The sequence below is a fragment of the Wasmannia auropunctata genome, unplaced genomic scaffold, assembly GCF_000956235.1.
Source record: "Wasmannia auropunctata unplaced genomic scaffold, wasmannia.A_1.0 LD335992.1, whole genome shotgun sequence".
Lineage (NCBI taxonomy): Eukaryota > Metazoa > Arthropoda > Insecta > Hymenoptera > Formicidae > Wasmannia > Wasmannia auropunctata.
The window spans coordinates 111,148-137,306 of record NW_012026898.1 but is presented as its reverse complement, the minus strand read 5'-3'; the positions used below and the strand labels follow the sequence as shown (position 1 = coordinate 137,306).

Below are 26,159 nucleotides of genomic sequence, written 5' to 3'. Positions count from 1 at the left end.
ATACGTAATCGATAAATTAAGAACGTGACTATTTCGAGTTGGCAAGAAAGTAATGAAAGTGGCGTTTTGGAAAGAATATTTTCTGGAACTCGTCGTCGCTCGGAAGAACAGTTTTTTTTTTCTTAAGTCTTGAGACCGAAAAAAAACTTGACACCTGCAATCTCACCATGTATGTGTGCATTTTACAAGCTGCGGAAGCCTCATCACGGACCTCTTTCTTCACGAGCGAGTCGACTCTGAGTAGTGATCGATAGAACTCTCTCGCGGGAATTAACTGTCGCACCGATAAACAACACCTGCTTTGCGATCGGCAGAAATTATCAGTAATTGAACTATGTAATATACTCAGCCTTTGCAATTCGGTACGCACGATCCGCGAACCAGTTCGATGCGATCTTGAGCTCGTCGCGGTGGCTGCATGCCGGCTGCAGCCGGCCTCGCCTCCGTACGTTTTACGGTCGAGCGAATCCGAACCCGCGCGCAAGGGTAATTAAGTTAACGAGCTGACCCGGGAGCACCGTTAATTAATTTGTCATACCGGCGGCTCTTCTCGGGTGAATTCCGAGTAAGACTATTAAGCGCGTTTCCATTTCTCATCTCGCGACGGAGCGCGAATAACAGGCGCGTTTAATTCGTTTAACTGCATTTGTTTTCTTTTTTATTCGCAAACGTTCCAGCAGTATAACAATGTATTTTACATCATATTACTTTTCTTGTTTTTGATTAAAAAAAAAAGAATAAAGTCTTACAAATAAAGATAAAAGTTGAGTTAATCTAATCTTTGCAGATTTATGCAAGGCAAGAATTATGTATACGTTCTGCTTATAATCATAAATAATTTGCGGCGAGAAATTTGTAGTATCCGCATGGTTTTTCCCATTCGGTAAATATATAATACGAGTTGATACTGTATAACAAAAAGGAAAAAAAAAGGAAAAATGGTTACATCGATCAGTGTCGCGCGCGCGCGACAGTCTCTCTCTCTCTCTCTCTCTCTCTCTCTCTCCCTTAAAGCAGAGATCGCCTAACGCCGCAGCGCGCGCGGACGCCTTGGCCCACAAGAGCGCGGTGCCGACCTCATTTTTATTACAATTCAAACGCCGCCCTCCCACCTGTCCTGCCAGAAAGAAATGTCAGCGATTGTCGGGCGGAATCGGGCACACGGAGAAATCTCTTTCGTCGATATGAATAATATCGCGTAGCCCCGCATACCGCTTCATCGTCGTCGGGAAGTGGAATTCCTTGGCACGCGCGCGACACGCCTGTATTGTGTACCACGATTAACTCTTTAAATCTTTAATTTCATGGAGATTTGACGAGACGTGCTCTCTTCTACTCTTGTTCCGAGAAGAGAGACGTGAAGAGAGGGGAAGAAGGAGCGGGGGGGGGGGGTCTTTGGATCGTTGACTTTACGCGGTCACGTTACCCGCCTATATATGCAGCATTTATTTCGTTCGCCGCTGGTGAGAGTGCCATGGCACGGGGAGACGCGCGTGTCAGTCGCGCACAATGAAGAAAGTGGAAAACAACGGCTGTCGTTTAAGCCACTTATATTAAGGGAAAGTCGGGACTGGATCGGGTATAGGAAACGCGGATGCTCTCTCACTGAGAGGGGAACGAGGCTACGCGGGTACGGTCGAGAAACTAGCGAAATCGCGCGCCAAAGCGCCAATAATAAGCGCTTGCGCCCCCCGCGCGAATTCGACATCGCGATATCGGTGCGCAATTTGAGCGGGTCAGATTTGTCACGGCGCGGCGGCGCGGCGTCGACACTCTACATCGATCGTCGCTGTCATCGATCGCGTATGTTTCTCGGAAACGATGATCCAAGCGTGCCGTTTTGCGCTCTCGCGTAATATCGCGATATATTCGTTGCCGCGTATAGAACGTGTCCTACGACGAGCTGTTCTAACGGTCTTCCGCCTTGACCGAGTTGAGCGAGGTCCGTGTCAGATCCCAGCGTCTTGACTTTGACTCCGTTTTATCGTAAAAGTCATTTCCACGATCAATTACCCGACCGTGAAGCGACCGGCGCGGCGCGGCGACGTGCGCGCGCGCGAGCGCGCGCTTGCGGATCCGTCCTCACTGTCTTCTTTCGTCGGTGAAGCTCGGATGAATCGGATTCGCGTTCGCGTAAAATATCCGTGTCATACCGTTCGAGGAATCGAGGATTGCGAATTAGATATTAGAATTCGACCATTCAGGTAATTTTATTTTAATCCGTTTCGTTCTGACTGATTCTGACAAATTCTAATTTTCTATTCGCCATCTTCGATCTCCAATGTGTAATGTGACACGGGTTTAACGCTCGCGCCGATCATTATTTGTTCGCCGAGAACTCGAGAGTGAGACACTCTCGCCGCGCGCATTTCCGTAAAATCCTCGGAAAAAGATTCTCCCGCTCGTTTTCCACCTTATTACGGTCCGGCGTCTCTTTTGGAGCGGGGCCAAGAGCCCCGGCGACGAGAGCGATTCGTTTTGTCGACAACCACACGTGCTTCTTGAGAATCGCGTTAACACTTTAACCTTTTGCGACTCGCGAATTTCTGAAAATAAATCGACGCCAAATGTCCCGCGGCTGCTGTTATAATGCCAGGCCTTTGATATTGATTTGTGTTGAATTATTCCGCTTTCGGAGAGATAGGAAAGTTACGAGAGAGAGAGACAGAGAGGGGAGGGGGGGAGAGTTAATAAATTCCCGTTTTCATCTCGTTGCCCCGTTGTTGGTAGTTGCTAGTAACGGAGTAACAATCGACTTCCGTCGTTCGCAGTGAATTTACGAGGGTTCGGGAAGTATATAATTCGCGGTTTGTACTACGCGCGTCAGCGTCGAGTACCGCGGTGTCAATGGCGAGAAAGAGAGAGAGAGCGATGGAGGACGTCATCTTCAGGGGGAAGGGGGCCACCCTCGGTGGAAGAGTCCGGACGAGGAAACGCGCGAGCGCGCCGAGGTCGTGCGCACGAGCGCCGCGTATCCCGCGGTTGTTCCTTAATACAAAAACGTGTATTCCAGGAGGAGGGATACAGATATCTTCAGGCGCGTGTTTGCGAACAATGAGCGATAAAAGAAAAATAAAAAGGGGAGAGAAAACTTCCATAGCTTCACGAAAGTGCATAGAGTCTAAATAAAATAGTAACTTTGACGTTCGGCTTTGTCGCGCACACGTTGGCATCTCTCTCTTTCTCTCTCTTCTATCTTCTCTCTAGCCGCCTCGCTTGGCATTTAATCGACGGCCGTGAAGGAACATGTGCATTTACAAGCCGTCTATTTACATACGCGATCCGACAGATCGCACAAAAGCATTAATAATTTATCCTCTCGAGAGACTAGTCTATGATAAAGTGATAAATTCGAAACGCATATCGTGTAACGCATATACATATATATAAGCGAGAATCGTTATTCGACATTGCCAGATTGAATATCGTCTGCGATGAATAACGACGTTAAATGTGTACTAACGCATGTATAAAATAATTGGCTGATTTTTTTACAGTAAAATAGATATAGGATAAGAGCATTAGATGTGGATTAGATGTGGGCACTAATTTCGGATAATTTATTATATTTAAATAATTGTATTTTTCATGGAATGGCGCATATTACAAGATTATTTAGCATATTTGTGCCAACTTTTTTAATCGTCAATTATTTCTTATTTGTTAGCTAGTAACAATGCTGCATATTCTATTGATATCATTCTTTGTAAGTAATGAAATTTGAGACGCCAATTTAATGTATTTTTTTATTCAAAGTTTAAGAATTGCCTATAGCTTTTGCAGAAGGCAGTAAATAGCATTAGATTTTATAGAAAAAATCAACATCATGCTGACTTAAAATTAAATATGTTTCACGGATAGTCTGATCTACAACTAGACTTACTTAATTAAAATTAAAAAGTATAAAATAGTATTGAAATTTAATTAAATTACATTATATTATTTAATGATTAATTACAGCTAAATATGAATTAATGAATTATTGAATTAAATATATTGATTGATATACTGAAAGTATGAATTTTTATCCTTAGAGTGATTAAAAACTATAATATGCCCTTATCCTATGTACTTATATCGGTAGATATTTTAGCATGAATAAAGTACAATGTTCTGATGTTTTTACAAATGCGAAATCGTTATTCATTATCTGCGAGTAGGTAGGTACATCTTGCCCGACACCGGTCTGTGACACGCGAAAGATAAGTCATGTACAAGTTGGAAGCACGAATGTCGAGCGAAGTTGTGGAACATTTAGATATCAGCCGTTAACGCTAGCGCAGCCGCACACAATACGTCCCCATTCATGTGTTGGGCGTCCACCCTTCCCTCTTCCCCATCCCGAATAAAATAAAATACGCCACGTATCCGCGTATTATAATTCGCGTTAAACGATACATCTTAATTTGTCTTTTAATCTCTCCTGTCCGCGCGCATATTTCACGTTGATCGCAAGCCGGCCGCATTAATCAGGCATCATTCGACATGTCGACATTCGTACATGAGAACGTTGCCTTCGGACTCCCCCCGTCGCGCCGAGAAATTGCATATCGGACTCGCCGGAGCGTAGAATGGTACAGCGAAGTATAGTAGTAGTAGTAATAGTAGTAGTAGCAGTAGTAGTAGTGGAAGTGTACGCTCGCTCTCATTAGCCATGGTGAGTGCTCGACATGGTGTGGTACCACCACCGCCTCCGCCGCCGCGTGGCATAGGTGGTAGCTTCGTTCTATCGACCGAACGAGCGGCTCGGCTCGGCTCTCTCGTCCCGTGACCTGACCTCGTCTGAACCCTCCGCTGCCGCCGCTGCCGCTGCCGCCGTCGCCGCCGCCGCCGCCGCTGCTGCTGCCGCTGCTGCTGCTGCTGGCTGCGCCTCTCTCCCTTTCTCTATCTCTACCTCTCTCTGTTTCGCTTGTTCCAACGCAGTCATCTCTCGCGGCACATTACGAGCAGCCGCTCTTCTCTCTTTTCCCTCGTCCCTCCCGATACCATCGCCGTCGTCGTCGTTTGTTCCCCCCGCCTCCCTGAGGCGGCCCGCACTCTCCGCCACGGTCTCACCTCCACCCTCCGCGGAGTTGCTCTATCGCGCGCTCTCGCGATTCTTCTCTCCTGGTGCTTTCTATGCGCGATATTAGCGCGCCCGAACTGGAACAACGCCCCGAAACTTGGCGAATCGCGTAATCCGCCTCGCGCTTATCTCTCCCTTTCTAAGAAATCTTCATTTCGTTTGTTTGCATTATCCGTCTCCATTCGTTTCGCTCGCTCCGTTTTCATTTTCATCTCCATCCTCCCCACGTCGCCACGTTGCTGTTTTTACTTTTATTTTTATTTTCATTCAATGTGCATCCGATACACGATCTCGTATACTCGTATCAATTGTCGTGTTCCCTTCTTTCCCCTCCCGATAGCCCGGCGTTTATTGCCGCGTTGCAAAAAATTTGCTGAACATCGCTCTACACGCGTTGGCACAGCGGCGACGGGCACTCCCTGACGTAATCGTGCAAATTAATTCGACTCGCCCACCGCCGAGAAAGTTACTCCTTTCTGTATCGAGTGTATTATCCCCTGTGTGTGGCAACACGGAAAAAAAATTCCTCGAGCGAATTAAATCCCCTGACTCGCGGAATAGTTTGCGAAACAATGGCGTACGTCATTACTTGTCGCGTTCGCTAATTGAATAATTAAATATCTTCCTTCGGAATGCACTACGCATTTCTATGTAGATATATATGCGTATATATCTTGTCTTAATTAAATTCAAATCTTACGTGAGCTACATTTCTTTTATTCGCCCTAATTGGATTTCTATTCAATTCTATTCAACTTTTTATACGTCTACGTACATTTCTTCGAGGTATTTGTAACGAGAATTACACCGCGATGTGCAGCAGCTTAAATTGTAGCTCGGCTTTATTACATAGCGAATATGAAGATCGCATTTGAAGTAATCGCAGGATGAAAATCACTCTTCTCTCTCTCTCTCGCTTTCTCGTATTTAAGCGTTAAATGAACGCGCTACGAGCGCGGCCCTTAGTCACTGGATTATCCACGTGCGATTGCGGCCGACTTTACATTCAACGCAGTCCTCCACACATTCAGACAAGTTTTGCGCGCTCAATAAGGCAGTCAGCAATAAGGCAGCCGTAACTATACCTGTATTACATAGCACGTTCTCAATTTTACTTATCCACGACAGAAATTGCTCCGAACTTCGCGGACGGAGATACACGTAAACGTCGTCGTCCAATTACATCCTCCCCCCGGGAATATATCCCTCATTCGGTGAAATACGAATTTACGAGTTAAAGCGGTTGAACTTCGTTTTCAGAAACGCGCCGCACGCTCGAGGGACCTTATTAATTTTCAAGTTTCCTTTAAGGAGGATAATAAATAAGGCCGAACGAGGGCGAAACCTGAGGAGAGGGCTGCGTGGGGAGAAAAAGCGTAGGCGAGAGTTTCAGAAAAAAGAAAAAACGGAGCGTCTACGCGCGCGCGCGGGTATCGGGAAACCTGTAATATATCGGGAACCCGTGCATTAACGCAGGGGCCGACGGAAAGTCTTTAGTAATAATAACGGCAAACACACAGCGGGAGAAACGAAATGCACGCGAATAAAAGAAATGAAAATGGTGGCGAGCCATTAGAGAGGGTATAATATAAAACTCGACTCTCTTCGTGCGCCTCTCTCGTGGGGCGGATGGGCATCAGGGTCATTTTTCAAGGGGGTCAAGGGGAGTCTACGCCCCGAGGTCACGCTTATTAATACCTACCGACTTCTCCTGCAACTCAAATTCGAAAACATACTATTAGAACGCTACCACGCTGTTCTCGCAGTCAGTATAACGTTGAGCAAATTCGAGAGATTATTAAACGCATACGTGTATGTATGACACTTTTTATCGAAAGCTATATCTATATGTACAAAAACTTGTTCTTTCGAGTAAAAGTAATTTTACTATTTTTAAAAGTAATCATTAAAGTTTTTTTAATATAATTCTTTTTTAATTGAAGGATTTGTCACAAATGTGGGCGCTAACCCACATTTTATAACATTTTATAAAAACGAAGAAAATAACCTAAAGTTTTAACTTTAAAGTTCACTTTTTCTCCATTGTTACAAAATATGAGTTAGCCTACTGTTGCAGCAAGCAACCTTTAGTTGTGTGTGTGACATTTGCTTTGTAATTCTTTCTCTTTCTCGTTTTAGATTTTTCATTCCAATAAATTTCAGTAAAGTCTTTTCTGTGTACTTTATTACATAACGTTTATCGAGAGTTAAAGGCTTTCAATTTTTTAACTATAAAAGATAATTGCTTTTTTTCTTATTTTCAAATTATTCTTTTTAGTTACATTTCAACTTTGAGGTTTCTTTTAGAGTTTAGAATAAGGAAATAGAAAGAGATATATCGTTATTTATTGAGAGGGAGAGGGAGAGAGGGGGGGGGGGAGAATGGCTGTTTCCGCAGACCATATTTTCTTTCGGATTGGCATAACTCTTTCGTTGTACACACACCGGATGTTCCGCTGCGGTGCGGTAAACCTTCGAACGCGTTTTACCCGAAATATATTCCGGTTTTCTCTCCCGGGTATTACTCGTTGTTCTCACAATGTCACGACCGTCGTGCGTGATTCCGGCACGACGTCACGGTCCCATTGACGCCCCGACCCCTCCGCGAGCGAGAGGAAGGCACCTTAAACGGGCTCGTAAAACATTTTCGTGACCCCTTTTTTGCTTTAACTGGACGAACAGAGACGGGCGTGCTCTTTCGGTTTCCGGTGCCGCCGAAAGCCGCCGAAAGCCGCCGATGCCTATCGCGCGTATACATGTACGTATATGTATATAATACCGTGTTCGAGACGCGTAAACCAGTCCCGCGCGATTTGCGAGAACGTTTCGCTTATTTGTTACAAACAAACGACATAGCTAATTGTTATAGAAAAGGCATAGAAAAATTGTCACTTTTGAGTTGCCTGCAGAAAGAGAATGGAAACCTAGTAAAGAAATAAAAAGAAAGGACATACTTTGATCCTAGAATGCTATTGATATTGAATGATACAATACTACTACTGATTTAATTAAATTTTACGGGGAAAATTTTTAATTAATATAATACACGATTTTTATACATGTCGTACATTCCATTTATTAACAAAATATTTATCAGGAGACGCGGTAGCGTCTCGCGCCAAGTATATCATCCATTTATGAAAATAATCCAATTATTAATTGAAAAGTAGAGAAAGGATAAGCACACTATCAGATTCAATTTTCAAATGATGTAAAGTATATAATTCAATGTCTCCTCGTAACAGTAATTTCATATTGGGTGATTCAGAAAGTCTTTTCGTATTTTGAGTCGTTCTTTTTGCATTAAATATGAAAACGTTCTGATCAACCTGATACTTACTCTTTTTCATGACTGTATACGTCAAACTACGATAGTGTCGCAGGATTAAAAGATTATATTTTTATATTTAAGTAACACAATGAAAAGGTTCAAAGAATAAAATTCAATTTAACTTAAAATGAAACAAAAAGCTAATGAGCCAAACGAGATGTAAGTGCTCAACCGTACATTTAAATTTATAAACAATAAACGATATTACAATACAAAATATCAATATAGGTATTGTATGTCAAACGTTTCGACCTTACAAGTTACGGTCATCAGTGATAATTAATAAAGAAGATGAAATGTCGCTCATATACATATCTTTGAGTGATCCGCTCTTTAAATGGTACAAAAATAATAAGAATTTTTCACGTTGCCATCAACTAACTCTTTTGAGAATGATGCAGTCTTCTGAACGTCTTTTATTCTTTTCTGCTCAGAGTCTCCAAAGGGAACGGATATGTTGAGGAAAATTTAACTGAATAACAAAGATAATCTTGTCAGTTGGATTATAAAAATGCTTTGTCATTCTGATGTTGTATGTAAGTGGTAATAAGACAGTATTCCTTTCACTTCTCATCAGATAGATGAAGTGTCTTGTATATTTTTATTTCTCTACAATTAATTATTGTGCTAAAATTGCATTTCAAAATGAATATTAGGAAATTTTAATGATTCAAAACATTGGAATTTATTTTCTGGAAAATTTAATTTTTTTAAATTTGTGTCGTTTGTTTTAGCACTTGAGCGGTTTGACTTTCATTGTCGTAGTTTCGTATATGTAATTATTTTCGACAATAGGAAAAATGAAATATGTCATTATCTAGCTCGTTTTTTCGCGTCGTGAAGCAAAGCATTCTTCGAACGAGAAATGTTTCCACACGAGGATTGCCACACGAATAGTTGAGAGGAGGGAGCCTCCCTCTTTCTCGCATCCCTTCCTTTTAGAAACGTATAATCCCTCATTTCTGAAGGACTCAGTTTATCCTCTGTCTTCCCCTTAATTCTCTGACCGAGCGCCTTTGTCGAAAGTGGCGCGGAGGGTGCATTCAAGGCTTCGTTCATTATTTGTTTACAGCAGCATTATCGGAGATAACGTTCTTATTCTTACTCTCTCGATTTCGCTCATTTTCCGGCGCGAGACAAAGGGAAGTTATATCGCGTCTTTTTCAAACAGCTTCCAAATTGAAATTTGTGGAAAAATTCGTTTTGCGCTTCCGCGATTTCCTCATTTTCGCAAGAGATGGGTGGGAGAGGGCCGATCAGAAAGCTACAGAACGAGCGAGCCCGTGCCCGTAGTCGAAGTCCAGGAAACGATGTTTAATACAATTTCGGTGCGGCGAGCACGGCACCGCACATACACACACGCACGCTCGCGGGGCAGAATTTCCTGCAGAGGGTGGCGGAGAGACAGAGAGACTTCAGAGAGAGACAGACAAAGAGAGAGAGAGAAAGGGCGCGAGAGGGTAGGAAGGTGGTGGAGCCTTGGGTGCGCGCGATGAACGGGTATGGAGGGGGAGATGGTATCGTCGTTCTCTCTGGCACAACACGAGGTCGCGAAGATAGCCGAGCTTGGCCGAGCTTGGCCGAGGCGGCGCGCACCGGGGGTGGGGACCAGCGGGCGTTCAGTAGCTGCTCTCACTGTTCTCAGTCGAGCCAGCGCCGTAGGTCGGAGTCGAAGTCGCGAATCCGCGAAGAGTACCTCGAGAGCGGCAGGCGCGAGACAAGAGAAGGAAGAGAGAAGGAGGCGCTCGATACGCCAGGCAATTGCACGCGCGCATCGGGCATCGGCGATTCCAACGGGACGAGGAGAGACACACACGAACGAGGAGGCGAGAAACGGAGATAAACGAGAAACGAGAGAGATCGAAGCGCAAGTTGGTGATTGGCCGAGAGACAGAAACGGAGAGAAAGAGAGAGAAAGATCGAGAACCAAGCTCTTTTCCGCCATCCCTCGCTCTCTTCTGCTCCGGATTGATTTCAACGACGAGCGTCGTCGGTCCGCGCATCGTCGCAGCATCGACAGAGAAGAAGTCTCTCTTTCTCTCTCTGCCGTTGTCATCGTCATCGTTCTCTTCGTCGTCTCGGCCGTTATCGCTCTGGCGGATGGATGCCAGTAATAATGCGGTGGTGACAGTGACCGGAAACCGAGGAGGAGACGGACTCCGGAGCAATTCTCAAGCAGCAAGCGGGTAATTATTCGTTGTCGATCGTCGCGACATTTAACGCGAGAAATCGCGCCGTGCTTCGTGATCAATCGTGGTCGGCGGTCGGGTTTAAACTCGAGAGAGTTTAAAGAGAAACAGAAAGCGAGAGAGAGAGAGAGAGAGAGAGAGAGAGAGTGAAGGGTGAAAGGGTACTCTCTTTGCGACTCAGCCGGAAGTTATGACGAGCTCGCGCTTCGTTCAAGGACGAAGAATTGTTCGCGCGCATGTGTCCAGTAGTGGGATATAGTGTCAACGACAAGTCGCTGCTTGCAGATCTGGATACCTTGCTGTCGACACCCGCCGGGCCCGGATTGTCTCATGTCAGGATGGCGCTGGCGCGGTACGTACAATCGTACGGGTCGCCGTTGTCGGAGCTAGGGTGGGTCTTCGTTCGTCCGGGGCTAAAACCGAGGGGAGGGCACCAAGGGTAGGGAGGGGGGGGGAGAGCGGGGCCGGGGAGCCCCGGGGATAGGTTAGAGGGATCCGGGGAGAACGAGGGGGCACGTCCGTTTGACCGGTACCGCGAGGAGTAATCGCATCGATCCGCGCCCCCGTGCCGGTAGCGTCCTCGCCGAGCACGCGACGCCCACGACGAGGACGCTCCTTCCTCCCGGATTTCTCTCCCCCTTGGCGGCTGCCTCGCTGTCGTGAAATCTGTGCGCGCGAGCATAGGATCGAAGATCGTGTTTCCGTCCAGGATTTCCGGAATCCTGAACGTGAAGTTTCCCCGAAAAGGGGAAACACGTGGCAGGGGATGTCAAGTCGCGATACGGACGAAAGGAGCAAGAGATGCAAATATAGATGTACAATTGTGATCTGGACCTCTCGATTCGAGATGTGTAGACGCGAGAGGTGTTGGCTAGTCGCGAAGGGGCGAGAAAGGGGTGGCTCTCGGAAGGTGCGCCCGGGATTTCCTCGCGTGACTCGCGCGAGAGATTCGCGAGCGTCTAGAATATACGCGGCTCGACGAAGACGACGCGCGAGACGGTCAACGACCCGTCGTCCCTTCGACGAGGATAGGCGGCCGAGTATCGCGATGACCATTAGCCGTCTCCGTCTCTCGTTCTTTTGTCCGTCCATCCGTTCGCTCCGGTGCTCTCCCCCAACCGCCACGATTCGCGTTCGCGCTGGCCGACTGGAAAGTTCTTGGTCAAGTCGCGAGCGAAGGAGCGCGAATCAAGGTGAATACACCTTTTTACGTTAGACGCCGACCTTCCTGAGGCTGCCCGATGTGGGCTTCGTCACGGCTCGGCGATTCCGCCTGCTTTCATATAGACACGTCCGACCGTGAACGCCGAGAGCCGCGACTCGATGGAATTCGAATGTATAGAAATGTTTCCCGGCGTTATCGTGCCCTCCCTCGTTCGTACGTTCATTCGTTCGTTCCTTCCTTCCTTCCTTCCTTCCTTCCTTATTTCATTCGTTGTCGGGACTCGTCGCGAGGACTCGTTCGTTGTCGCGTATCGAGAACTCGCGTCTCGATGAACGTCACCGAACGAAAGCGGAATGTTTCCTTGAGCAGAAAACAAAATTCAATTCGTTTTATTTTAAATATTTAATTAATACGTTTTTTCTTTTATTGAAAATTTTTCTTTCACACCAGATATTTATTTCTGAAAATATTATTTGTGAATATCTAATTGTAATATCTAATTGTATTTATCTCTGAAAGGTGAAACTATATTTACAATGTCGCTTTGTCGAAAAATGACACAAATAAAAATTTAGTATTTTTAAGAATACGAAAGGAAATCGTTATTTACAGTCTTTATACATCAAGGTCGATTTCTTTCCTCTTATTTTAAAAATGCTAATTTTGGAATTGTGTTATTTTTTAAGGAGAAACGACGTGTGTTCTTTGTATACATATTTATCTGATTCCATGTTTATCTAATTAATTTTGAGCTTTGAGCAAATTTCGACGGAAAACACTTTTTATTGCGAAAAAAATAAATTAAGATATTAATTGTGGGATGGAACGATATGCATACATCCATGTACAATTTATATAATTTAATATTAAATATTCGAAAATTACGTACGATAAAAGTTTTGCGTTTGAATACCAATTAATTTCAAAATCACATATCGCGCAATGTGACATCTCTCGCTCTTGTGACACATTTTCCGCTATGACTTTTATTAATAGTGTTATTTTACCTACATTATACTCCTTAAACTTTGAAAAATTTTACTGGGAAGAGAGAGGGAAAATTAATAAATATTTTGGAGTGTGTGACGCGGGGTGCGTCCTCGATACGTCTCTTCGTCATGACGAGACAAAGAAGCTTTGCCTACCATCACATCCTCGTTATCTGCTCTTATGCCTTTTATCGAGCTGGCCGAGATATGGGTTGGGATTATACTGAAGTTGAAAGTCACGGGGTCTGTTTATCATTTCCCTCGAAAAAAAAAAAAAATTTTTGTTTACGAGTTTCACATGAATACGCGCAAATTCTCGCGTGAATCGCGTTGTCGACCGTTACGCGAACGCATCCTCGCCAATTTCTTTTTTTGACGTGTATCGACGCATTTATAATTGCGCACGTCACGTGTCCACATATTGCGGAAATCGGTATTTCCAGTTTCGTCAATACAGGATCGTCTCTCTCTTTCTCTCTTTCTCACTCGTTACCGTTAGCACCACATTGCTTCCTGTTTCTGCACGCTTCCCGCGAGGCTCGATTCGAATGATGATCACGAGAGACGATTGTGGAATCTCGAATCCACAGACCTTGTAACATCGATCGTCTCCCCGTTCCTCGAGCATCGATCGCGATTTTAGAGAGTCCTTGACACTGCTGCCGCCCTTTCTGAATGCAAAATTTACTTGTAGAGTGAGAACTGTTGCACCCCGTTACCCAACTTTACGCAATTACAAAGTTTATTACATCGATAGCAAAATTTTATAACACTGACTGTCACGATGATAATCCAGCGCCTGACTTTTTTTGTGAAGCTCCTTTCCCAGCGCTTTAGAAAAAGTATCTGGTTGCATTAATTGGAATTCTGCTGCAATGTGGTACATTTCACAAAAGGTACAAATTATATATACTCTTGTTTAAACTGTCAAAGTGCAAACATTCTAGTCGAAATAATCAGTAATTCAATTACGACAAAGGGAATTCTGATTGTGTGCTCAGAAATTTTGTTCTTGTTGGTACAACTAAAACTAAATTTTTCTAACAATAAGTGCCGCTGCTGATGTCAAACTTTTCCTAAAACGTTTATAAAAAATAAATACCATTTAATACAATATTTTGAATCACAAATGATTAGACGGCAATGTGTGAAATAAAAAGTGCACAATTTGTAATCCTATTTTTGAGAATATAGTCCTATTTAATCATGCTACACAATATTTTATCGCATATGCTTGTAATAAAAATTCTGCTGGACGTACATATAAAACTCGCTGGATAGACAACGTGTTAAAGTGAACTTTATAAGTCTGTAGCACAAATTCCATTTTGCGAGTCTGCAATAAATCTCGACAGAAACGCATGTAATTTAGAATTCAAGACCAAAGTGTGAATCTGCAATGTCCTATTAAATCTTGGTGTAAGAGAAGGTCCGCCCGAACTTAAAGAACTTGCAGTTTTAATTTGATTTTAAGTCTCACGCTTGTCAGCGCTCACTCCGCGCGATTACTCCGAATTCAGAAAGTCAAGTGTTTTTATAGTTTTCTGACTATTGGAACGTCGTTGCCTGACGATGCATTATGAAAGTAGCGTTATAGATAAGTCTCTAATTGATAAAAAATATTTTTATTAGACTATTTTAACGTGAACTTAATTGGTTCATTAACCCGAGAATAGTTGCCTAGTTTTTTTTTCCATAAACGATCACCTGGGATGTTTTTTTTTACAAATTAAAGGTCATTATTATTAACTATGTATTGCACAACATATTATTCATTGTTTTACAATTTATTAGTATTTGAAATTACTATAATTATTACATAACCTTGGCCATAAGTATAAAAAGCACTCTCAATTTATTGCATTTTCTTGCAAAAAGCCAACATTAAAGGCTAAAGGAGAACTAACAAAATATCAAAATTGTAAAAATAAATATTATATTTCAATAAAAATTTAATTTTTCGTTAAATGTAGAACATTTACGTCAATTTGTGGAGGTGCTTTACCTATACTTATGACCAAGGCTGTGAAAATAAATTTACTCTATGTTTTCTAAAAAAAAGATAAGAAAGAATGAAAGCAATAGGTGTGGATGCTCAATCTAGCAAAGTAAAGAAAACCGTGACGACGTTTCATTTTCTCACTGTTGGAATGTAAAAATCATCCCAGATTACTGATGATTATTCCGAAGCTAAGGCTCTCCAAATAGCTAATTGTACTATTTGCAATCAATATTAACACAATTGTATGGACAATAAGTACTTATTAGATGAAATACCGACCTTGAAAGTGTTGCCCTGCACTTTTTCGGGATTATCGCACGCGGCGATTCTTACCCAGTCTACACTCTTTTCATCTTTCTCGTCCTTTACTTTGGTTGGTGTCGACTACCTGCGCGCAACTTCCGTATCTCCTTGCAGTTAATCGCGGGTAGTCTGTAGCTCCTGTTGTGACCTTCTCGCCTATCGCGCCAAAGATTTACGGCTGGCCGAAGTGTACAGGTGTGCCTTTTAAGCTTTGTTCAGGTTTCTTCTATCGTTTTCCATCAAGAGCTTAATTTCTTGGACGATTTCTCGACTGTCACGTCACGGGAATGACGCCTGGCATTTCCCCGGTTACGGTTATGGCACTTTATACTTGTACACGACGCCGTGTTGGGTGGGGGACGACGATTTTATATCTTTTTCATTCGCATTGCGTCATATGTATACGTGCGTAAATACGGATACATGATGCTTGGCCAGCGATAAAAAGTCTCTATAGCTGCGCGCGACAGCTTCCAAGGAAATGCAAGTGTGATTTGCATTTGTTGTATATTTCGTCGATGGTCGGAGTCGCCGTCGAAGGAGAGACGAATCGAGATGCGCCTTTAACTTCACGAAAGGAAAATCATTCACGGGCTTGAAAACAGGCTGCGGCAAGGCCGCGCGCGAGCGCGGTCACCTGTAATTCGTGCGGGGAGTGGGGGAGGAGGAGGAAGGAGAGGAACTATAGCGACGTGTGTCCATCAATCATTTCCCAGCTGTCGCGCGCTTATCTCTAATTCCTCGCGCTGACTCGGTCGCGGCCGTCTGTAGTGCCAGAGCGCGGCAATTGATCCGACAGATTTTACCTTTGCCGGTCAGGTAACGTGTTTTTCGCGTTTTTTAAAAAGCATCAGGCGCCGGGATAGCATGGGATTAAACGCGGGGAAATATTCCCGACGTCAGGATTGCCCGCGTAACGAACTTTATTGAGCGCAATTAGCGCGGGTCACTTGTCCCCTCCCACGTGTCCAATCAAAAGTTTCTCGTTCACCGTTTAAACTCGACACGCTGGCGAAAAAGTATTTCCATTTCCAGTTCAATCTAATAGGTATATTAAAGACCGCGGAACTTTTTTTTTTAATTTTAGAACGTAAATTCTTTTCGCGGTTCTATTAACGCGAAGTTTCATTTTAATATTTTATGTCTCCTAGTATATATATATAAATTTGATTTGTAAAATTCTTTAACTTGCAATTTATATAACTTTCACACTTTCTAATTTATATTTTTACTTGGGTACTTGTTAATATCGTAAAAGAAGTTGAGGGCGTTGATTTAAATATGAGACAATCAGCAAATATGAAAAGATAATTTATATTTGATTATGACGTCATTGCATGATTTTACGTTGGAAAATACCTCATAAAATTCTAGACACTTATTTTTGTTACATTTAAAAAACTGAATTCAGAGCGAGCAAACAAACGTGAACAAACACGAATGAACAGCTTGCCCCAATGAGCCGGTCTGGATCGCTCTGGATTTAGCTTCGCGCGCGATCGCTAGTATGAATAGTTAATTACTCCGTTTTTTTGTATTTTTTTTTTTTTTACATAATCACGGTCGCGTAACAAACGAGCGACGTTGAGAGCGCGCGCGCGCGCGGGGAGAGACGATCTGGAGGCGCGTTCAGCACGCGTCACGTCGGACGACGAGTCGGAAAAGCCGCGGCCTTGCATCGCCGGGTAATGTTATCGTTTGCGTCACAATATATTTTCTCGTCAGTCAGCAGCACGAATGCAAAAGCTGGGAATGGCTTCGAGTGTCTTTGTGCCTGCCGAACAGCTGGTCTCGCGCGCGTGTAAATGTTCGTCGTCGCACACACACTATTACCAACCACGTCCGTTTAGTCGCGATACTGCTCGTTTCTCTCTGTCTCTCTCTCTCTCTCTCTCTCGTAACGACACAATCGCCGTGTAGATTAAAACACCTGCCCATATTCCGAATAACATCGATTATACATCGCTCCCCGCTCCGAATCGCGTCACCTCGATTAGCGTGGCGACAACGACGACGACGACGTTCCACTTCTGATCGAGTGTGTATTAAATTTAGTCGAAGGCTTTATTGACAAATCGTTTAGCAATGCAGATACCAGGAGTTTCGGTAAATCGGTGTCGCTGTGAGGATATATAATATTATACGAGCGTCGCATTGCACATACGATCCCTCACGATCGCATCGCTGCTACGATCTTATTTCAGGAACGTCGACGGAAAATCTGCATACAACTTTTGTACAACGCTCGATCTTGTTCGGCTTTTCAAGGACTCTGATAAACATATCCGAGATTCGATGACGAGAATAACGCGATTATTTAGGAGTATCGTTTCGGCACCGAATATAAATCTTTCGATTTAATTTTTTTTCTTTTTTTTCTCGTTAAATCCAGATCGCGTCGGCTATTTTTCGCCACGTGATTTACGTTTTGTGGAATTATTTGAATATTATTATAGCCGTGGCACATACACGCGCACGCACGCATGCACGCACGCACGCACGCACGCACGCACGTACGCACACGCGTGCGGACGGTAGCCGAGGCCAATCGATGTCCGGGACTCGATGAAATAAAGCCAAGTATATAAAGGAGGAAGAGGAGGAGGATATGATGATGGCGGTGGTGGCGGCGGCGGCGGCGGCGGCGGTGGTGGTGGTGGTGATGGTGGTGGTGGTGGTGGTGGTGGTTGTGGTGGTGAAGCGTGGCGGAGGGAGAGAAGGAGGGAAGGTTGTCCCTCGCGCTCGGTGGCAACCTTCGGCTTCAAGGGTACAGGGCCGTACGTCCCCCTTGAGGGTTCGCTTCCCCTCTTCCGTAATGGACGACGACACGACGGCGGATCCCTCGGAATTCAAAACCGACTCCTATTATGAAGAAACCAGACGGAAGGTCTTCCCTTGAAAATCATTCCGTCCCCTCGTGCTTTCGCTTTTCTTAGCCTGCGTCGAATCCTGTCTGGATGTTCCTTTTAGTCGAGATAGAAAATCACGAGATTACTTCTCTATATATCGAAAAATTTTGGTTTTCTTAAAAGGTTTCACCACCTTTTTCATTTCGTTTATAGAGGGTTAATTCTTTTACGATTTAACGCGCATTTTGTTAATTTCTTTTTAATTATTCAAAAGATTGATCTTGATATATAGATCTTATGATTAACTGCAAAATGGCCAGTGTGTTTTATTGCGGCGAGATTTGTCGGTCTCTCTCTTTCCATTCACTTTCATTCAGGGCCAATAAAATTTATCGTCGTAATCGTATGCCATGCGCGTTATATTTTCTCGCGGCTTGCCTTAATTGCTTTGAACAATGCTTATAAGATTGCTAACATAAATCTAATATTTTAAATAAATTATTTTGAAAGAGATCCATCTCTCTCTTATTCAGATATTAGATACCAGATGAACGTTGAAAGGAATTTATCATGAAAGGGTTAAGTTGATCAGAAAGGGAAGGGAGGGGGGACACGTCAACGACGCAAAAAGACTACGTAAGCAACTGTATATAGTATGCGAAAGCTTATCGAAGTTATCGCTGAGCAACCAAACGGCAAGCAAACAACGGCGGTATACATGATCGAAGGCCAAATTGGCCAAGGTTTTCACTTCTACCTTCGTGTTATTCGTACTTCATTTTCACATGTTAGATGAAAGTTCTCGCTGTTTCTCCATTTCAGAATTTAGATCTCATAAAAAGAAATTATTTCCTTTAAAATAAGAGAGAAGGTAGAAATTCGAAGAAATAAGATTTTTATATTATATTTTCGTTACATGAAAAAATCAATTATGATTCTTTTTGTTTCAGTCACGATTGATTTTTAATATTTTTTTGATTGAATGAACAAGTCTCGATAATTTCTATTGGCTCTTGCATGGAAGCTTTTCATGAATAGAAATTTCTCTTTTGGTAATCTGGTATTTTCGCGAAAGTTTTGGCCGGCATCTCAAAAGTTCTAAATCAGAACTCTTATTTATATTGAAATTCTGAAAATGAGATGTTAATTCCACAGATACTTGAGCTCTTTGTGATCGTAATTATTTTGGTACGAACAACAAGTCCATTAACAGTGTTTAGCGTATGCGTATATTTAACGATCCAAACTTTCTGTAGTGTATAATATTGAAGCATTCCGTTTCATTTACATAACTAATTGTGTGTTTCGACCATTTTACATTCACAAAGGACGAAAAGAATTGGTGAATCACACATAGGAAAATATTTTTATGCATTATTAATACATCAGATACTGCATCTAATCTTGAGATCTATAAATTTTATTAGGAACGTTCCAAAAAGAGAGAGAGAGAGAGAGAGAGAGAGAGAGAGAGAGAGAGAGAGAGAGAGAGAGAGAATGGCAAACAATGTGGCTGAGATCCGATCGGAATGATAAGAGATCCACGCGGCGACTGCCGCAACACACACATGTCTACAAATATTATTAATGATCGTTAAATATCGTAAATGGGATAATATTGTGTGAGGTTTATAGGCGGTGTTATAATTTAGAAACAGAGAAAGGGAGAGAGAGCGAGAGAGAGAGAGAGAGAGAGAGAGAGAGAGAGAGAGAGAAGGATAGATGTAGAACGACGATCGAGCTATAGTTAAAGTTAAAGTTAAAGTTAAACGTCGGTGGATGGAATCTCCGATTGTTGAAATATTCAACAGGACTTTACACAGACTAAACAAAACGTTTTGTTTAATGTGTGCAGAGTCATGATTGCTTCTTCCCCCTCGAGAGATATATCGAAGGGACATAATACCCGTAGGGTATTCCTCCGTGGGCTCTCGTTCGGGTATCCTTCGTGGCTAATAAGACGGCCGCGCGTAAGGGCGCATCTGCAAGGGAACGGACCTCGCAAATTGGCCGTGAGGCCCAAGGTCGTCCGGTATATCCCATGTACCGGGGCCACTGGCCCCTGTTAGAAACGAGTCGAGTCCCGGGGAGCTTCCCTCCCCTTGTGTGGAGGGATCCCAAAGAAAAGCAATCCTTCGGCCCTAGAAGGACGAACGTCTCCTCTCCATCGGCCAAGAAGGAAATCCCGTGCCTTCTTCGTTCGCGCGTATTTCTTAATCTTAATCCACAGACATTAAGAGGAACAGACACGTTCAGTTCGAAAGGACAGAAATCTTGCTCGAAAGAGAGACTTAACTTTCTATTAACGGTCTTTTCTCGCTTGTGAAATATTTGAAGAAGGATTTAAAGACTAAAATTTTTATAAATTAATTGCACATGAATTTTAATTGCGATAAAATATTCCACTCTGCTCTATTTCATTTTATGTAAATCATTTATTTTCAGAGATTATGTAATCTCTTTAGAAACACTAGCACAGTGGTACACGTTTAATTTTTTCTTTTTAACTTTAATATTGCCGATAAAGGAAAATCGGACATTTTTATAATATTTTTAATTTTTTTTATTCCTCTTTCCCTTTGTCTTCAATTGTGCCATGATTCAAATAAAAAGTAAACAAAAATTTAATTTACTTTTTTTTTTAAATTCATTCCCGAAGTTAAACGCTTAATCTGTAGAGTAGAAGATTTGTAAATTGGCAGTCACGCGATTTAATTGTTATAATTTTTAAAGAAATTCGATTATAAAATGATATGTGTTTTTGTACTGTATATACATATACATGTATAAAATAATATTGAAACCAGTTGATTGCAAGGTAGTACAATGTGCGAATTCTGAAATATAAAATTACTGTAAATATTCTCTCTCTCATAATCAGTTTATAACGTTTACTAACGATAGTTCAACTAACCTAACCGTCGACGATAATTTGCGATGCACTTGTATAAATTAGCTCGCGAATGAAAAATTTAGATTGCGATACTTTTATTACGTTGAAATTATCGAGCTGCTGCGCGGAACGCGTGGTACTGTGCAATGATCGAATTTGTTTCGCCGTATTATTAATTCAACGATATTTCAATGAGCGCGCTCTTAAACCCTCTCGGAGTCGCGACGCGACGTTTAATGATCTAGCTACGTAACACTTTCAGCAATTTCGTTAAAGGAGGTCAATTTTTATGCAAAGAATATCTCTCGCTCATCCACAAATACGGTTTTTTTACTCTTAATTAAAAGAATGATGTTATTGATATTATATTTTCATCTAATATCATTTAATATTGTTATTTCAAGATAGAAATTTAAATACACGTGCTACGCGTGAGAAGAGCGGCTTCATTTAATAATTTGTGTGAACTGTTTAACCTATACATTAACGTGTACCTATCGCCGCCGTGTGTTTGTATTTTCATTATTTTCTGCGCAATAAAAGCATCGCGCGGCCTGAATTCCAATCGGGAAACTGATTTGCGCTGAAGCGCACCGCGAATTATCGTCGATGTGATTGTCGTTACCGTCATTAACAGCCGTTACACCGAAAGAGGATAATTCGTTTTTATCGCGGCACGTAATTTTATATTCCGGGGAGGGGTGTCGGTCGCTGGTCGCACCGTAAATCAACTCTCTCGTTTCGTAATTTTATTTATCTATAAATTCGCACGTTGGACGCAACGAGAGAAGAAAGAATCGTATGCTTAATTCGCGACGATATCCGACGTAAATGTCGAGAGTCTTCACTTTGTCGCTTTTCCACTTCGTCCCGAGCGAGGCGACATTCGTCATCCTTGTGCGCTCTTTGTGCGCGAGAAGAGATCTTCGTAGCCTCTTATCGTAACCGTGAACCTTGAATCGGTGCGCCGCGCCGCGCCGTGAACGAATACACAACGCGTGGCCGATGCAACACGTCAAGAACGGTGCCTGGCACCGAGTAAATTCTCAAGAACAAAAATACGCGTGCGGAAGATAAGTGTGAATAGCTCACGCTGAATAGCTCATTTCAAAACATTCGATATTAGTGTTATTATTGTAATAATAATAATGCTGCTATTGCTATTATTAATAATATTGACGATAATGTCGATTAGCTGTCCCCTTCTTCTGTTCCCGTCTCCCCTCCCTCCCTCTTCATTTTGTCACGAAGAACTGTTTTATTAACTCAATTTTGTCGCAAGTGCCTCGTGTGACGTCAGCCACTGCGCATCATGCAGGAATGCATGAACGAAGAAAGGAAATTCGCTGCGAGACTGACAGATAATAACGTGCTCTCGTCACTTTCTTGGTAATTCCTCTCCGAACAACAGCTTTAATCGTGACGCACATTTAGGAGCTTGATAATTTAATGTGTGCAGGAGAGTCGCGACAATGGAGCGATTTGGAATTTGCCGCTTCGTTTCACGTTCATTACGTAATTGCTTCAAGTATAAGAGACGAGCTTAGCGTTCCTTCGATTGGATATCAAAAGAGACAATTTACCATAATTCGATATCTAGATTATCGCGTGCGTGCGTGCCATGGATATTTTGAAAAGTCTAACGAGCAGATAAGCTGCGTGATAAACGCGAATGTGACGCTTAGGTATTAGCTATTAAATATTAAATATGTTTTCTAATAGCGACAGATGCGAAATTATTTTTTTTGTCTAGTTATATTAGATTTGTACATATACTAATACCGTAGGTATTTAAAAATTTTAGAAGGCAATCGAAAATTTGCAAACAAGTACAGTAAAAAAAATCAATTACAAAGTTTTAATTACTATTAATTTACAATTTACAATAACTATAACTACTAAAATTAAGTTAACCTAAATGTTTTAGCCGCACTGTAAAAAATAAAAAAATAAAATCTTGATAATGGAACAATGGCATAATACGGTCGCTCAGTAAAAAAAATTCTTTACCTTGGAAATACTTCCTTGAAAAATGATTAGAAGCAATATTAGAATAATAGTGCATTGTATAGTTAAAACAGACAATGAAGTTTCTCGTATGGCATATTTTTCATTGGAAATTGGCATCACTTTGCTTTTCTAAAAAAAGGTACACATTGCTCCCAAACTTTTAAACTGTATAATGTTTCATTTGAATTTACATTCTAATATCTTACTGGTTATTAAATAGCCAATATTTTTCTAATAGCAAAAGATGCGAAATAATATTTTTTGTCTATTCTATACTAGATACATCACCGTGTGTGTGCAGTGTGTTCAAAAGTTTGAAAGTTTGTAGTTGAAAATTTGTAAAGAAATGTAATTAAAAAATTAATTATAAAATCCTAATTACTATCAAATTACAATTTACAATAATTTTGACTCTTAACTAATAAAAATTACAATAATTTTAATTTTTAACTATTTAAGATCATTAGTAATCATTAGTATCAGAATTTTAATTATATTTTCGATTCTTAAAATGTCCACGTTTACTTTTAATTATTACTACACAAATTCCTGATATCCTACACATTAATTTTATTAATGCTAATTATTATAAAATATTTTTATAATATTTACACACTAAAATATAAAAATAAAAAATTTTTCTTTCTTGACAGCGGAACAATGGCACAACACGGTCGCGCGTAAAAAATTCTTTACCTTGGAAATACTTTCTTGGAAAATGATTAGAAGCAATATTCAAATAATAGTGCATTGAATAGTTAAAACGGAAATTTCTCATATGACATTTTTCTTTGGAAATTGGCATAACTTTGCTCTCGGGAGATAGTGCTTTCCCGAACTTTTAAACGGTAGTGTATATAATATTTCATTCTTCGAATTACATTCGAATATCTTATACTTCGAAAACATGGTTCTCTCAACATAGGCTTGAGGCATTTAATCTTGAGAGTCGAAGGATAACGATAACTATGGAGGGCCGCGTGTTTCATATTTGCGCTGCCGACGGGCCCGAGTATCAGCTCGAGATACGTGATACTTGAACGCGAAACGTCACGGGGTACATACATAGATCCCTTATCACCATCTTGGAGACACACCGCGGTGTGCAGCCGACACTGCAACCGCCGCTTTGCCCTCCTCTCTCGTCCTCGTTCTCTCGGTTTTCGCCAGCATTACGGCATCCGTGATTCTTGCTCCGTGTAGTTGTTGTGTTGTTGTTCCACCGCGACACCGTCGGGCCGTGGGGGCTCGGCCGGACTGGTTCCCGGCGAGGCTGAACCGAGACAGCCGATCCGACCGGGCCCGTCCCGGCCGCGCCGCGCCGCGTCGCGCCGCGGTGCATCTTCCTCGCGAACAAGCATGCCTTGCGATCTTTGCCTGTCCTCGGAGCGGAGCGAGTCGACAAGTCGGACGCATGCAAAACGTGAAGGCGAGAGAGAGAGAGCGCGCGCGCGCGCCGCGTAGCGCGAGGCATCATGCACGCGCGCTTGCCCGCACGCTCGGCTCGGCTCGCGGCGCCCTTGAAGAGAGTCAGCCTTTGTCTTATCACACACTCCGGCTTACGCCGAGCCAGCGTCAACCTTGACTTCGCCCCTCTTCTCCGCGGCGGCGGCGGCGGCGGCGTCTCCGTCTCCGTCTACTGACTTTCCTGCGAAAATCGACCAACGGGCGGTGCGGTCGGTTTCTCTGACTTTGCTTCTCACCCAGGAACGTCCTCCCTTGGAGATCTTTTTCTTCTTGGTTTTTCTTTTTCTACCTTTGATGGATTTCCGTCCCTGTGTGTTGGGATAAAGCATTGGAGTTTCTCTCAGGTCCTCGGATGTGCTTTTTTTTTTATTACAGGACTATAGAGCAACAAACAAAGAAACGAGGACGTTTGCGACGTTCAAAGAGACGTGCGTTTTCTACTTCTTTTTTGTTTGGAAAATTACATTAAATATTAGTTTCTCTCCGACAATTATTATCAGCTGCCGATAGCTACTTTATTACGAATGTATCGCACGGTCTGATAGGAAGGCAAGATGTATACCTAATGAGGGTAGGAATAACAGGAAGAGAGAAGGTATAAAAGAGCAAAATAACGGTGATATATCCTTAGAATCGGTGGAAAAGCGATGTGGCACGTAATGGTGGGGAATGTCAAATGAGCTGTGTAACAGCGTCAAGGCTGTATATTATCGTTGTCAATACATCAAGGTCCCAAGGTATACATATATATACAGCCACGTGTCACCGCGGAGGAAACGCGGCTTTGGGTAAACCAAAATTGAAGTCTCTCCTTGGATATCGATATTGACATTATAGTATCCGTCTCTCCAGTGCCGTCTGCATATAATATATTTTTAATAACAGTATCAACGCATTTATTGTTGCAATTCATTGCAACAAAGCGTACGCGCGACCGTCTCGGGGCAGCTCGTCGTATAATTCTTAATTCTCTATAGATACTCTATATGCCTCGGAATCTATATGTCGCGATTGGCATTGGAAAAACAGTCGGAAATGGGTTTTTTTTTACAAAATTAACTTTTATTTATTGGACGAATTTTTTTTCTCGATTGCAATCGGTCGAAATACCGAACGGCGAGGTTACCTCTCGTCCGCGAATCGTTATCGCTAGATTAACATCGACGCATCGGCGAGCTATATACGCATAATCGTGATAATCGTAAAGCGGCGGATATTTTTAGCCTCGCCGCCGCGTTGCACTCGGTCGCTTTCGCGACCTTCCGATCTTGACACTGAGACTTCCTTTTTCTATCGCTTTTTTCCGCGAGCGTCGTCGCCGGGGCTCGCTCACGCGCGCTCTCGCGCGCGTGCGTGCGTGCGTCGCGTTAGCTAACAAATGTTACCTGCCTGCTGACCTGCTGGTCTTACGAAACGACCGGATGAATCAGATATAGAGATATATAAACGCGCCTAATTATGCGGTGCGCACCGAGTCACAGAGCCGTGGGACAGACGCCGATGCGATGGGGATCTAAATTCGATCGTGACGAGTGAGAAAACGAGCGGGAAGAAGGGGAAGCCATGCGGATCTTCTTCTCGCGAATTCCCCCGGAGAGGCCGCGGATTACGCGTTCGCATGCGGAAGAGCGTGCGTTTCCGTCGAAAACGCAACCTCATCGGCCGTGCGACGCGGTATCACACGCCAACCTTCGTGTCGTTCTTATCGTCGGCAATTACGTGGCGCAGCCACATTCAATTACACGTTATCGGAGAAACATAAAATCATTGGTAACTGAAAAACAACGTTTGCGTATACATTTTATCGAAATGCAGAGAGAAATAGAGAGAGAGAGAGAGAGAGACACGAAAGATAACGTGCGTTGTTTTTTCAGCACGGAAAGTGAGAAGGCAAAC

The 26,159-nt window shown here is 42.8% G+C and overlaps 1 protein-coding gene across 7 annotated transcripts in view; it reads left to right on the top strand.

Annotated features, from left to right (window-relative positions):
• The window catches only part of LOC105453927 (protein roadkill), a 102,774-nt gene that overhangs the window by 51,215 nt on the left and 25,400 nt on the right, over window positions 1-26,159 (top strand). For 2 of the 7 annotated variants that reach the window (XM_011696203.1, XM_011696202.1), the window contains exon 1: window positions 10,493-10,937. The exons of 3 other annotated variants lie outside the window; for them this stretch is intronic. In XM_011696203.1, the coding sequence (XP_011694505.1) occupies window positions 10,822-10,937 (116 nt within the window). In that variant the 5' untranslated portion in view covers window positions 10,493-10,821. Of the gene's footprint in view, window positions 1-10,039; window positions 10,938-26,159 lie in introns of those variants that run through there. 2 more of the 7 variants (XM_011696205.1, XM_011696204.1) reach the window with 2 other exon arrangements.